The 16,142-nt window shown below is 39.0% G+C and overlaps 1 protein-coding gene across 2 annotated transcripts in view; it reads right to left on the bottom strand.

The window, feature by feature from the left end:
* The window catches only part of CRCP (CGRP receptor component), a 39,383-nt gene that overhangs the window by 14,275 nt on the left and 8,966 nt on the right, over positions 1–16,142 (bottom strand). For both annotated transcript variants that reach the window (XM_005697758.3, XM_005697757.3), the window contains 3 exons: positions 14,197–14,233; positions 7,224–7,322; positions 5,830–5,924 (listed from right to left, as the gene is read on the bottom strand). In XM_005697758.3, coding sequence (XP_005697815.1) covers positions 5,830–5,924; positions 7,224–7,322; positions 14,197–14,233 — 231 coding nt within the window. The remainder of the gene's footprint in view (positions 1–5,829; positions 5,925–7,223; positions 7,323–14,196; positions 14,234–16,142) is intronic.

Below are 16,142 nucleotides of genomic sequence, written 5' to 3'. Positions count from 1 at the left end.
CCACTTTTTCAGTCTACCTTCATTCTTACAAACAAAGTACCCTTTAAAAGATAAAAATCTGGTCATCTCATTATCCTGCTTCTAATCTTCCCACTGTCCGCACACAGTTTAAACTTTCTTAGTTCAACCTTCAGAACTCACTGACATCTCCTGTTTGTCAGTCTCTCTAGGTTCAAATGCCTTCATGTCCCCTAAGCACTCATATTCCAATCAAATGAAACTGCAAATATTACACAGGAAGTGCTTCCTGATTACAGGCTCCAGCATATCATGCTTCCTCTGCTTAGAAAGCATGCGCTCACTTATATCTGGCTATTACCTTATATGAAAACCCAGTGTCACCTCCCACAGGCAAAATGATACACTCAAATTCTGACACTTCAGTGTCTCTCTGCTATGTCCCAACTGCCAGAGCACTCACATTGTAGCTATTCATCTTTGTATCCCTACTAAGACAAACCTAGCATGAGACAAACATGAGTTGAAAACAAAGAGCTAGAGTAGCAATGACTTGCAGGAGATGTTCCAGAGAGACAACTGTTCACACAGCGGGGAGACAAGGGGCGAGATTCCAGGCTCTCTAAGCAGAGTAACCACATTCCAGATGTTAGTGAAACCTGCACCCATCTATCTACCCTGAGCTTTGCTGCCTCCAGATTACTCTTGGACTTTGACACCTAAAGTCAAATAAAACATGGTTCCTATCAAACTCTCAAAAACTTCAGCAGTGGAGGTTTTTAAGCAAATTAATGGAGCCCCAGTTTGTAGTACTAGAACCAGGTCACTAAGGGGCTATTATCTTGAATCTCCTCTTCCTGAAAAAAGGATAAGAGAAAAACTCTAGCAGGGGATATTCAGAAAAAAGAATTAAAGAGCATTTCAGCAGTTTCTGTTACACACGTGATTCCTGTCTTAAAATGCACTGGCTAGCACAAGTGATCCAGGTCTTGATAGCATGTGGCAAGCAGCCCCCTGAGTCATAAGGCACTGAGGCCAGATGAATTCCAATGGGCTGTAGATTGTTTGCCTGCTTCCAGAGGAGCCAGACCCAGCTACAGTGAAAGGAGCCTGCAGCCCCCTCTACTGGTTGTTTTCAGAACAACACTGCCTGGAGGTTTTGCAGGGGTATCTGTTAGAGCCCTGGCATGTTCATGTGTCTCGGGAAACAACCTTTAATGAAGGCAATGGCACCCCACTCCAGTATTCTTGCCTGGAAAATCCCATGGATGGAGGAGCCTGGTGGGCTGCAGTCCATGGGGTCGCTAAGAGTTGGACACCACTGAGCGACTTCACTTTCACTTTTCACTTTTATGCATTGGAGAAGGAAATGGCAACCCACTCCAGTGTTCTTGTCTGGAGAATTCCAGGGACAGGGGAGCCTGGTGGGCTGTCGTCTATGGGGTCGCACAGAGTTGGACACGACTGAAGTGACTTAGCAGTAGCAGCAGGCTCTAACGGGTCAAGAAAGAGTTTACAAATCCGGTGTTCATTCCCCCTTCCACCTTTTTTCTTTTCCCCTAAAGCTCATATGTGGGGAAAATCAGAGAGAGACTGTGCATGCCTAGGGAAAGGCGCGCTCAGAAAAGACCTGAGAAGACCTTGCGTTCATACCTCAAGCTGATTCTCAGCACAGAAACAACCCACTACAGTACAAAAATAGTAAACAATAAACAAAAGTCAGAAAGCCTAAGGAAAAGGAAGAAAATCTGATTTTGAGCTACGATTTTATTAGATCAAGTATCCAGTTTTCAACAAAGAACTCACAAGGTAAACAAAGAAACAGTTAAGTATAGCCCATGCAAATACATAAACAAATTAACAGTCTCTGAAAAAAACCCGATAGAAAGTCTACTAGACAAAGGCTTTAAAACAACCGTCTCAAAAATAAATAAAACATTAAAGATGCTCCAAGAATTAAAAGATGTGGAGAAAGTCAAGAAAACAATGCATAAACAAAATGGAAATATCAATAAAGAGACAGAAAGAAACAAAGAGAAATTCTGGAGCTGCAAAGTACAGTGACTAACATGAAAATGACTAGAGGGACTCAAAGGCAGATCTGAACAGGCCAAACAAAGAGTCAGTGAACTTGAACAGAAAAAAGGATTAAAGAGAAGTGAATAAAGCCTGGAACACCACGTGATGAACCAACATACACATTCTGAAAGTCCCAAAAGGGACCACGTGACCATCAAGAGCCGAACAGTTAAAGAAGGTATGGTGCGCGTGCGCGCACACACACACACACGCGCGCACACACACACACACACACACACAATATGGAATATTACTCAGCCATAAAAAAGAATGAAATACCATTTGCAACAACATGAATGGACCTAGAGATTATCACACTAAGTAAGTCAAAGACAAATATATCACATGTGGAATTAAAAAAAAAAAAAAGGCCCCAAATAAACTTATTTACAAAACAGTAAAAGACTCAGACACAGAAGACAAATTTATGATTACCAAAGGAAGGGAGGGGTAAATTAGGAATTTGGGATTAAGAGATACACATTCACTATATATAAAACAAATAAACAACAAGGACCTCTTATACAGCACAGGGATCTATATTCAATATCTTGCAATAACCTATAATGAAAAAGAATCTAAAAAGAACATATATATATATGGATAACTCAATCAATATACTGTACACCTAAAAGTTATACAACACTGTACATCAACCATACTTCAGTTTAAAACTTAGTCTTTAAAAAACAACAACAATAAAAACAAAGCCTTGGGAATATGTAGAAAAATTATCAGAGTTCTAACAGTTGCGTCTTTGGAGTTCTGGAATGAAAGGAGGAAGAGACTGGGACAGAAAAAAATGTTTAAAGAAATAATGGCCCAAAACTTCACAAACCAGAGTAAGAAATAAAAATTTACATAACCAAGAAGTTCAGCAAAGATAAACTTAAAAAAAAAATCATAAATCATTCAAAGACCAAATATAAAGAAAAGTATTGAAAGCAGTCACAGGACTTCTTTTTTAAACTAACATCTTTCAAGAGCTGAAAGAAAAGATCACTCAATCCCATGAAACTATCCTTCCAAAATGAAAGAATATATATAACACTCCCATTTGAACCAAAACTAAGAAAATTGCAGTCAGAAGGCCTGTTCTAAAAGAAGTGCTAGTAGAAGTTCTTTAGGCTGAAGTAAATGCTAAAAAGTAAACATGAACGGGAATGAATGATGAAAAGAAATAGTAAAATTCTAAGTAAATATAAAAGACTATTTTTGTCCTCTTAACGTTCTTTACAATATGTATTGGTTCAGCCAAAAAGTTCGCTCAGGGTCTCCCATAACATCTTACGAAAAACTGGAACTAACTTTCTGGCCTACCCAATAGTGCTGGAGAGGATGTGAAGAAATAAGAACCCTTACATTGCCTGTGGGAATGTAAAATGGACAGCCACTAGGGAAAACAGTATGGTAGTTTCTCAAAAAAGGAAAAATAACAATTATCCTAAGATCTAGAAATTTGGCTTCTGGGTATACACTCAAAAGAACTGAATGCTGAATTTCCAAGAGGTATTTGTACACTTGTGTTCACAGCAGTACCATTATGCATCTCAGCCAAAAGGCAGACACCACCCAAATATATACACTAATGGATAAATGAATAAACAAAATGTCATACATACATAAGATGGAATAGTAAGCAGCCTTCAAAAGGAAGGAAAACCTGACACACACTACAACATTAATGAGCCCTGAAGATGTTATAAATGAAACAACCAGTCACAAAAGAACAAATACTGTGTAATTCTCCTATGAAGTACTTAAAGTAGCCAAAGTCAGAGATACAAAGCACACTGGTGGTTACCAGAGGGAGAAGGGAGGATGGAGAGTCACTGTTTAATGGGTATACAGGTTTAGTTTTGCATGATGAAAAACTATCCTTTGGATGGATGGCAGAGATGACTGTACAACTGACTCTATCTAATGCCACTAAACTGCACACTTACAAATGGTTAAAAATAGGGCTTCCCTGGTGGTCTAGTGGTTAAGAATCCACCTGCCGATTCAGAGGACATGGGTTTGATCCATGGAGCAGAAAGATCCCACATGTCTCAGGGCAACTAAGCACGTGCGCCACGATGACTGAGCCCATGCACCTAGAGCAACAAGAGAAGCCACCGCAATGAGAAGCCCACACCCCACAACTAGAAAGCAGGCCCCGCTCACTGCAACTCGAAAAAGCCTGTGCACAGCAACAAAGACCCCGCATGGCCAAAAATAAACAAACAAATGTTTTTCAAAAACTGGTTAAAATAAAAATACCACAATATTAAAAAAATATTCAGATTTTGTAAAAAGACATATACGGTATGATTCTATTTATACGAGGTATTGCTGCTGCTACTGCTAAGTCGCTTCAGTCGTGTCTGACTCTGTGCGACCCCAGAGACAGCAGCCCACTAGGCTCCCCCGTCCCTGGGATTCTCCAGGAAAGAACACTGCAGTGGGTTGCCATTTCCTTCTCCAATGCATGAAAGTGAAAGTGAAGTTGCTCAGTCGTGTCCTTCCAGGCTCCTCCATCCATGGGATTTTCCAAGCAAGAGTACTGGAGTGGGGTGCCATTGCCTTCTCCAAGAGTAGTCATATTCATACAAACAGAATGGTGGTGTCAGGGGCTAGGTTAAGTAGGAAATGGGGAGTTGTTTAATTGGTATAGTTTGTTTTACAAGATTAAAAAATTCTGGATGTTGGCTGTACAACACTGTGAATACTAAATATAAATGACCTTTAGACTTAAAAGTGGTTGAAATGGTACATTTTATGTTACGCTTATCACAAAAGTAAAACTATACATAAACATACATAAATACATACAGGTACACATTTGAAAAAATTTGTCTTCATAGAGAAGAGAAGCAAGGGAGAAGGGCACTAGTTTCCTGACAACGCATCAGCTGTGTGCCTGAAACAATACCCAATGTTTCCTCCAAAAGAAAATTTCTGATTCTTCTGAATGAATGACAAATGCCTTTTTGGGATTTATCAGCTGTGTTATTAATTCCAAAACACTGCTGCTGCTAAGTCGCTTCAGTTGTGTCCGACTCTGTGCGACCCCAGAGACAGCAGCCCACCAGGCTCCCCCATCCCTGGGATTCTTCAGGCAAGAACACTGGAGTGGGTTGCCATTTCCTTCTCCAATGCATGAAAGTGAAAAGTGAAGTGAAGTCGCTCAATGGTGTCCAACCCTTAGCGACCCCATGGACTGCAGCCCACCAGGCTCCTCCGTCCATGGGATTTTCCAGGCAAGAGTATTGGACTAGGGTGCCATTGCCTTCTCCTAATTCTAAAAGACTAGGGCTAGTTTTTTCTCATGGAAACTCTTGCTCTAATTCTTAATGATGCTTTTAATTTCTACAAACTTAACTTATTCAGGAAAGTCATCAAGAAAGTAACGGGCACAAGAAGAGCAGACAGAATCTTATCAAGCCACTTTTGCCCCACAAACACAAATGTCAAATGACTTAATTCACCAACTTGATCAAAAGCTCGTAATTTGTAAATCCCATTTTTCAACCAATTTAGTCTGAATGTTGAGAAGAGGTTAAGGGACAGATTTGGGGGAGATTTTTTGAGATTAAAAAGCCCACTGTGTTCTATTTCTGGCTCTAAAAAGATCCCAGGGTGTAAGTCTCAGTTGTCTCATATACAATCCTAGGATCCTAATGTAAAAGCGTATTGATTATAATTCAAAACCCAACTAAATATAAATACACCGTTGCAAAGGATGACTTTTGCAAGCTATCATTTTCATTATGTGTCAGTCTTTTCCCACTTAAGATTATTTTTACTTACTTGGTCAACTTGTGGCTTTTCATTGCTGTCAGAAATTCTCTCACAATCTCAGGACTCTGGTGCCTGCATGGTGTTTTTGATATGTATTTTAATGTCTACGGAAAAAAAGGAAAAAGCAAGCATAAGACAAAGAGCTCTGAATGAACCATAGACGTTAAAGAGATGAACTATATAAAGTAAAAGAACATGACTGATAAATGATTCTAGGATTCTAAACACATAATTAAATGAACAAAATCAGATGGGAAGGAATGGTGACAAAAGTGTTAAATCCCTTATTTTCCTTAAAAGAGATTATGATGACTTAAGGCAAGTTTTTAATGTCTTTGAAAAGATAAATTAAAAGATAGTTAAATCCAAATCTTCGTAAGACAAAATGAAAACTGAAAGCAAATAAATAACAAGAAAAAATAAATTACAATGACAGATACAAAATCAAACATATAACAGCTTAAATGCTCTTTTTTAAGAACAAAGCATAGAATGGGAGAGAATGCAACAAACTATCAACTAGATATTAAGATTATAAATTACTTTTAATAACTTTCTTTATACATTTTGGTACTTTCTAAGTTTTCTACCATAAAAAAGTATCACTTATACTGTAATAAAGAATTTGTCTTTGCCAAAACAGATGATCTGGCCTTTGCCCTCTGCTTCCAGGAGGTACTCTTCATACGCTTGGAGCGTTACACCTAATAGGAGTTATGTTTGTCTGGGAGCCTGACGTCCTACCAGATAGTCTTAATAAGACTGAGAGCAGGGGCTTTGGGTCATGCAGTATCAACCGACCTGGAGGCTGACATGAACTACACAGACAATCAATCATTCAATCATGCCTAGGTAATGGAGTCCCAATAAAAATTAGACACCAAAACTTGGTGGAGCTTCCTTGGTTGAAAATGTTCTGAGTGTATTAACACACACTGACTTCGAGAGAAGCATGTTCTAACTCCACATTAGAGAACTATGGAAGCTCTGCCTATGATATTTCTCCTGGCACCTGCCCCAACTGCTTCATCCCTAGGCCAATTTTAATCTGTATTTTTTTCCTTGTGATAACCTGTAATTGTGAATATAATGGCTTTCAGCAAGTCTATGAGTACTTTCAGTGAATTATTGAATCTGAGGGTTCTCTTGGGGTGCTCTGACTTGCAATTGGTATTAGAAGTGAGGCAGGGTTTTGATTATTCCCTCCTCTAAATTTTGCAGTTGGCCAACACTTGCAATTGCCCCAACTCTTTCCACTTCTATAAACAGAATAAAAACTGAGTTACAGTAAAACTACTCAAATCAGAAAATGGATAGTCATGATTCAGTGTCCAGTCAGCAGCAAGATAAACCAACCCCTTTCAATAGTAGTTTGGATAGACCCTCTGGAAACCTAGACTTACTTCATATGTGATAGTATTCAAGTTCTGTTGCCCAGAACTGTGTTTATTCTTTCCACTTTCTTTACGCTGCTCTTTCAAATCAGTTAGTAACTGGAACACCTAGGAAGAGATATACAAAAAATTTTCATAAATAAATTTGAAAAATGTATCTATTCCAAGGTCAATGATCTTGAAAGATAAATAGAACATCTCTTTCTTCTCATAAACCCTCCCCCAAACTCTTGCATTAGAGCAAATGAATCCGGAAAGCATTTGACTTTTTAAAGACTTTTAAAGACTCTTTTATCTAAGTCAAACAGTATAAATTCATTGGTTTACATAACCTATTTCAAGTGTTTCCTATCAATATAAACCATAAAACTCTAAACAAAGTGGGTATAGTGGGAATGTACCTCAACACAGTAAAGGCCATACATGACAAGCCCAGAGCTAACATTGTACACAACAGTGCAAAGCTAAAAGCTTCTCCTCTAAGATCAGGAATAAGACAAGGATGCCCACTCTTGCCTCTTTTATTCAACTTAGTACTGGAAGACCTAGACATGGCAATCAGCCAAGATAAGAAATAAAAGACATCCAAAGGAATGTAAAGAAGTTAAACTGTCACTATTTGCACATTACATGGTTTTATTTACAGAAACTCCTAAAGACGCCACAAAAAAACTGTTAGAACTAAGAAATGAATTCAGTAAAGTTGCAAGATATAATGCCAACATACAGAAACCTGTTGTGTTTCTATAATTTAAAAGAAAACACAATTCTAATCATTATAATTGCAACAAAAAAGACCTCGGAAAAAATTTAACCAATAAGGCAAAAGACCTGTCTAGTGGAAACTATAAGACACTGATGAAAGAAAAAGTCAAGACACAAGTAAATGCTCAAGGATTGGAAGAATATTGTTAACGTGTTTGTACTACCCAAAGCAAACCAGATTCAGTGTAATTCCTATCAAAATTCCAATTGCACATTTCACAGATAGAACAACCCTAAAACTTGTATGGACCACAAAAGACAGAGCGTGGTCCACTGGAGAAGGGAATGGCAAACCACTTCAGTATTCTTGCCTTGAGAACCCCATGAAGAGTATGAAAAGGCAAAATGATAGGATACCAAAAGAGGAACTCCCCAAGTCAGTAGGTGCCCCATATGCTACTAGAGATCAGTGGAGAAATAACTCCAGAAAGAATGAAGGGATGGAGCCAAAGCAAAAACAATACCCAGCTGTGGACGTGACTGGTGATAGAAGCAAGGTCCGATGCTGTAAAGAGCAATATTGCATAGGAACCTGGAATGTCAGGTCCATGAATCAAGGCAAATTGGAAGTGGTCAAACAAGAGATGGCAAGGGTGAATGTCGACATTCTAGGAATCAGCGAACTAAAATGGACTGGAATGGGTGAATTTAACTCAGATGACCATTATATCTACTACTGAGGGCAGGAATCCCTCAGAAGACATGGAGTAGCCATCATGGTCAACAAAAGAGTCTGAAATGCAGTACTTGGATGCAGTCTCAAAAACAACAGAATGATCTCTGTTCGTTTCCAAGGCAAACTATTCAATACCACAGTTATCCAAGTCTATGCCCCAACCAGTAACGCTGAAGAAGCTGAAGTTGAACGGTTTTATGAAGACCTACAAGACCTTTTTGAACTAACACCCAAAGAAGATGTCCTTTTCATTATAGGGGACTGCAATGCAAAAGTAGGAAGTCAAGAAACACCTGGAGTAATAGGCAAATTTGGCCTTGGAATGCAGAATGAAGCAGGGCAAAACTGATAGAGTTTTGCCAAGAAAATGCACTGGTCATAGCAAACACCCTCTTCCAACAACACAAGAGAAGACTCTACACATGGACATCACCAGATGGTCAACACCGAAATCAGATTGATTATATTCTTTGCAGCCAAAGATGGAGAAGCTCTATACAGTCAACAAAAACAAGACCAGGAGCTGACTGTGGCTCAGATCATGAACTCCTTATTACCAAATTCAGACTTAAATTGAAGAAAGTGGGGAAAACCACTAGACCATTCAGGTATGACCTAAATCAAATCCCTTATGATTATACAGTGGAAGTGAGAAATAGATTTAAGGGCCTAGATCTGATAGATAGAGTGCCTGATGAACTATGGAATGAGGTTTGTGACATTGTACAGGAGACAAGGATCAAGACCATCCCCATGGAAAAGAAATGCAAAAAAGCAAAATGGCTGTCTCGGGAGGCCTTACAAATAGCTATGAAAAGAAGAGAGGCAAAAAGCAAAGGAGAAAAGGAAAAATATAAGCACCTGAATGCAGAGTTCCAGAGAATAGCAAGGAGAGATAAGAAAGCCTTCTTCAGCGATCAATGCAAAGAAATAGAGGAAATCAACAGAACGGGAAAGACTAGAAATGTCTTCAAGAAAATTAGAGATACCAAGGGTACATTTCATGCAAAGATGGGCTCGATAAAGGACAGAAATGGTATGGACCTAACAGAAGCAGAAGATATTAAGAAGAGGTGGCAAGAATACACAGAAGAACTGTACAAAAAAGATCTTCACGACCCAGATAATCATTATGATGTGATCACTAATCTAGAGCCAGACATCTTAGAAAGTGAAGTCAAGTGGGCCTTAGAAAGCATCACTACGAACAAAGCTAGTGAAGGTGATGGAATTCCAGCTGAGCTGTTTCAAATCCTGAAAGATGATGCTGTGAAAGTGCTGCACTCAATATGCCAGCAAATTTGGAAAACTCAGCAGTGGCCACAGGACTGGAAAAGGTCAGTTTTCATTCCAATCCCAAAGAAAGGCAATGCCAAAGAATGCTCAAACTACCGCACAATTGCACTCATCTCACATGCTAGTAAAGTAATGCTCAAAATTCTCCAAGCCAGGCTTCAGCAATACGTGAACTGTGAACTCCCTGATGTTCAAGCTGGTTTTAGAAAAGGCAGAGGAACCAGAGATCAAATTGCCAACATCTGCTGGATCATGGAAAAAGCAAGAGAGTTCCAGAAAAACATCTATTTCTGCTTTATTGACTATGCCAAAGCCTTTGACTGTGTGGATCACAATAAACTGTGGAGAATTCTTCAAGAGATGGGAATACAAGACCACCTGACCTGCCTCTTGAGAAACCTGTATGCAGGTCAGGAAGCAACAGTTAGAACTGGACATGGAACAACAGACTGGTTCCAAATAGGAAAAGGAGTATGTCAAGGCTGTATATTGTCACCCTGCTTATTTAACTTATATCATGAGAACCGCTGGACTGGAAGAAACACAAGCTGGAATCAAGATTGCCGGGAGAAATATCAATAACCTCAGATATGCAGATGACACCACCCTTATGGCAGAAAGTGAAGAGGAACTAAAAAGCCTCTTGATGAAAGTGAAAGAGGAGAGTGAAAAAGTTGGCTTAAAGCTCAACATTCAGAAAACGAAGATCATGACATCTGGTCCCATCACTTCATGGGAAATAGATGGGGAAACAGTGGAAACAGTGTCAGACTTTATTTTTTGGGGCTCCAAAATCACTGCAGATGGTGACTGCAGCCATGAAATTAAAAGACGCTTACTCCTTGGAAGAAAAGTTATGACCAACCTAGATAGCATATTCAAAAGCAGAGACATTACTTTGCCAACTCAGGTCCGTCTAGTCAAGGCTACGGTTTTTCCTGTCATCATGTACGGGTGTGAGAGTTGGACTGTGAAGAAGGCTGAGCGCCGAAGAATTGATGCTTTTGAACTGTGGTGTTGGAGAAGACTCTTGAGAGTCCCTTGGACTGCAAGGAGATCCAACCAGTCCATTCTGAAGGAGATCAGCCCTGGGATTTCTTTGGAAGGAATGATGCTGAAGCTGAAACTCCAGTACTTTGGCCACCTCATGCGAAGTGTTGACTCACTGGAAAAGACTGTGATGCTGGGAGGGATTGGGGGCAGGAGGAGAAGGGGACGACCCAGGATGAGATGGCTGGATGGCATCACGGACTCGATGGACGTGAGTCTGAGTGAACTCCGGGAAATGGTGATGGACAGGGAGGCCTGGCATGCTGCGATTCATGGGGTCGCAAAGAGTCGGACACGACTGAGTGACTGAACTGAACTGAACAAAAGACCCAGAATAGTCAAAGCCATCCTGAAAAAGAACAACAAAGCTAGAGGCATCACACTCCCCAATTTCAAACTATATTACAAAGCTATAGTAATCAAAACAGTATAGTATTGGCCTAAAAGAGATGCAGAGATCAATGGAACAGAATAGAGTCCAGATATAAATCCACACATATACAGTTAATTAATTTATGAAAAAAGAGCCAAGAATATACAACAGGGAAAGGAGAGTCTCAATAAATGGTGTTGGGAAAACTGGACAGCCATATGGAAAAGAATGGAACTAGATCACTACATAAACCATACACAAAAATTAACTCAAAATGGGTTAAAAAGTTGATGGATGATCTGAAACCATAAAACTCCCAGAAGAAAACACAGGCAGCAAGCGCCTTGACACTGGTCTTGGCAATGAATTTTTGGATTCAACACCAAAAGCTAAGGCAACAAAGGCAACAATAAATAAGTGGGACTACATCAAACTAAAAAGCTGCTGTGCAGCAAAGGAAATCATCAACAAAATGCAGTCTACTGAATGGGAGAAAATTTCTGCAACTTATGTAGCTGATAAGGGGTTAATATCCCAAATATGTACATTCCTACAACTCAAAAGCAAAAAAACAAATAATCCAATTTAAAAGTGGGCATTTTACCGAAGAATACATACAGATGGCCAGCAAGTACACAAAAAGATGTTCAACATCACTAATCATCAGGGAAATGCAAATCAAAACCACAATGAGATTATCACCTCACACCTGTTACAATGGCTATTATCAAAAAGTCAAGAAATAAGTATTGGTGAGGATATGAAGAAAAGGAAGCCACTGCATACGATGGCTGGGACTGTTAACCAGTGTAGCCACTACAGAAAACAGTGAAGGTTTATCAAAAAATTAAAAACAGAACCACCGTATGATTCAGTAATTCCACTTCTGGATAACTATCCAAAGAAAACAAAAACACTAATTTGAAAGGATATATGAAGCATTATTTATAATACCCAAGGTAAGGAAATAACCTAAAGTGTCCATTTACAGATGAATGGATAAAGAAAATGTGGCACGTGTGTGTGTGCGCACGTGCGTGTGTATATATATATATTTATATGCACACATACACACACATACATGCACAAAGAGGAATATTATTCAGGCATAAAAAATGGAATCCTGCCAACTGCAACTTGAATGGAATTTGAGGGCATTATGCTAAGTAAATAAAGCAGAGAAAGTTAAATACTCTATGATCTTACTTACACGTGGAATCTTAAAAACAAGAACACAAAACCAAAAACCAAGCTCATAAGGAATAGATGGATGCGAGAGACAGCAGGGAGGGTGACAAAACAGATGAAAGTGGTCAGAAGTCACAAACTTCCAATTATAAAATAAATGAACCATGGGGATATCATGTACAGCATGGCAACTCTAGTTAATACTGTATTGCATATTTGAAAGTTGCTAAGAGAGTAAATCTTTAAAAGTTCTCATTGCAAGAAAAAATAATTATATAACTATGATGTTAATTTATTACTTATTGTGGAAATCATCTTGCAATATACACAAATATCAAATCATTATGTCATATGCCTGAAACTAACACAACATATTTGATTGTACCTGAATTAAAAAAATTTTTCCGAAAACAATTAAAAAAAAAAAAAAGATCTTGCTTCTTCTCCAATATGAAAATCTATTTTATTTCTGGAAAAGAAAAATTATGAGGCAAGCGATAAAAGCAGTTTACCAAAAAAAAGGTGGGGAGGGGTGGAAATGCTATAGAACTTTAGAAGTAAACTTTTCCCACAAGGAAGAAACACAAGTTTATTAGTGCTAAGAAGGGTCAGGAGAGGAAATCTCTCTCCTATTTTGGAGATTATACCAGAAAATTGTAAGAAGCATAGTATCACAGACATAGTGATGACTAGATACAATGCAACCGTCCTCTGGCTGTAGGTCCTTTCAGAAATAGTGGCTTGAGACCCCATTAATGCAACGTTCACAAATGGATAAAACACTAAACACCTTGTCCAGAGGCCTAACTGGACAAGGAGATTTCTAAAAGCCAATGGCTTGACCATCTCGTTCCTGTTATGACTAGAACCCATTTAAGATGAACCTTTAGGAAGGAAAGAATATGGCCCACTGTGTTAATTCTACTACCTTCTACATATATCACACAATGAAGACTTAAATCTCCTCTAAGTCTTCCTGAGTTTAGACCCTGACATAAGAAAAAATCAGATGGTTTTGCTATTACCAAACAACACCCAGGTATAATAAAAAGTAAGCAGAAATAATGGTCTATCTCCCCTCTCACCAACCTTTTTCCTTCCTTCCTTTCTTTCCCCAGCAACCCAACCCTCAAGCCCCCAAATTCCAAATCTGTTCATTCCTACTAATTACTCATAATGGTGAGTCAACTAAACTCTCACTTCCAAAATGAAGATGTTAATACCTATGAGACCAGTATGAGGATCAAAATAATAACTTATAAAAGCATTTTACAGCTAAAGAGTGTTAATTTGGAAAAGGCATACATTTTTTTAACAGAAAATTTTTACAAACAGAAACAGTTCCAAAATAGATGCTTCCATCCTATGAAGGCATCCCAAATGGGGATCTAAAATCTCTGGCATTTGGAGATGGTTGCCTACATGAACTAAAGCCTTCTCAGCTTTCCTGAATTACTGTGTGTGATTTACCAAGCCAAGAGTATTCCAAAGTCCACCAGATGGTGCCATCTCTCTTATTTTAAATGGCAAATCCAAATGAATTCAGTCATTTCTAACCAAAACTAATTCAGCAGCCTTCAGAAGCAGAGGACAAACAATCAGAGAGGAAAACACAACAGGCCAAAGCGATTTACCTCATAGTTACTGAGCAGCGCAGCATTGGCATCCTTCCTGCAAAACAAAGTAAACTGTCATTAGTCTGGGTTCCTATCCCTCTGTGGGAATGAAATATATAAAATAATCCCTCTGTTAAGATTCAGTAGTCCAGTTCAGAAACTTGGGGACTACAACCCCAAATTGAGAAATGTCCTAAATCTCACTGGTTTAGCTGGCGATGCACAAATTCAGAGCAAATTCTCCTCTTTAAAACTGAGGTATATCACAAATCCATCATCAGGTAGGTTACTAAGATACTCTACTTATCCATGGTCCAAGTAGGCAGAAGTTAAAGAGAAGTCAGACATCTAGAGGAAGTTAGTAGTAGGAAGAACCCGTGCGCCAAACCACAGGAGTAGGGGGAGGCAATAAACAGAGAGTGCTAGAATTAGCTGGAGAAACAGAGTGCCCCCTCATCCCACAGCCATGCCCTCTCTCCAGCACCTCCGCCTTCTACCAGCTATCAACATTTTGGGCAGCTAAATTTTCCTGCTGGATCACCAGAAATGAGACCCTTAACACTAACATCACTCCTGCAAATCCCAGCAACGTCAGGAATCCTGCCAGATAGGCACAAAACTCCCAAGGTGTTTATCTTCATTGTCGACTCAACAGGCAGAGCTCACGTTTAGAGCAGTGGTCAAAACCCTGACCCCTGTGCAACAGTCAATCAAGGCAAAATGTCACTTTAATGTATGAATGAGCACAGCAGTGTGACCTGCATTAAATGACCACTGATCCATTCTATAGTATCGCATCAAAAGTACACACTGTTCTTAACAGTCTATAATAAGAATGCAGTTTTATTAGTGACAATTAAGAATTCAGTTTTGACCTACTGTATAGCAGAGGGAACTATATTCAATATCTTATAATAATCTATAATGGAAAAGAATCTGAAAGAGAATATATATGTATGTATAGCTGAATCACTTTGCTGTATACCTGAAACACTGTAAATCAACTCTACTTCAATTTCCAAAAAACATAGTTTTGAAATCAGACAAATTTGGGTTCATGTCCCAGCTCTGCCACTTACCTGAGTTTTAATGAGTTAACTACCACCCTCCTAAGCGTCCCCATATAAAACAAAAAATGAGGATAAACTAGTACTCAGAAGTGTAGCCTGGATTCTAAATCCAGCTCCATCCTCCATCAGATATGTGAATTTGGGCAAGTTATTGAACCCTTCTATGCTTACATTTCCTCATCTATAACATGGCAATTACAGTACCAACCTCGTAAGATTTTTATAGGATTGAGCTGAAACATGTAAAGTACCTGGAACACAGTAAGTACTCAATAAATACCATCTGTTATCACTTCTCCCCGTGCTACCACCACCACTTCTTCCTACTTCAAAAAGCTGTTCTGAGGATGAAGGGAAAACAACAAATTTTAAAAGTGTAAGTCTGTGGTTTACTAGGATCGCCCTAAAGGAAAGCTGTAAGACATCATCTCACTTTAACTCTCACTAAAAAGCCTGTGACGTAGGAGCTATTATGATTCCTTCCTTATAGATGATGAAACAGGTGCAAAGATTGAAAACCGTGCTCAAGGGCACACAGTAAAAAAGAAAAAACTGAAGGGGACAATAACTATGGGATTGTAAAAAATAAAACTGGATGGAAATCAGTAATACAGAATCAATTCACCAAGGAATCTGTATTTGACATAATGTGCAACAAAGATTACCGTCTGTTCTTAAACTAGGAGAGGGGCTGTAAGGTGAAAACGAGGACACAAAATTTCAAAAACATGGGCGGTTTCCCCAGTCGATAAATAAAGCAAAACAAGCAAGAGGTTGACACAGCATTCAGCCAAGACCTCAGGCCATCACACAGTGCTGTCAGCACAGTAATCAAATCAGCACAAGGCTTACCAAAGGTTACCAGTCATTCAACAGAGAGCCAGGATTTCATCA

Source organism: Capra hircus, chromosome 25 (assembly GCF_001704415.2).
Source record: "Capra hircus breed San Clemente chromosome 25, ASM170441v1, whole genome shotgun sequence".
Classification (NCBI taxonomy): Eukaryota; Metazoa; Chordata; class Mammalia; order Artiodactyla; family Bovidae; genus Capra; species Capra hircus.
Note: the sequence above shows the minus strand (reverse complement) of the source record. Positions and strands in the feature narration are given on the sequence as shown.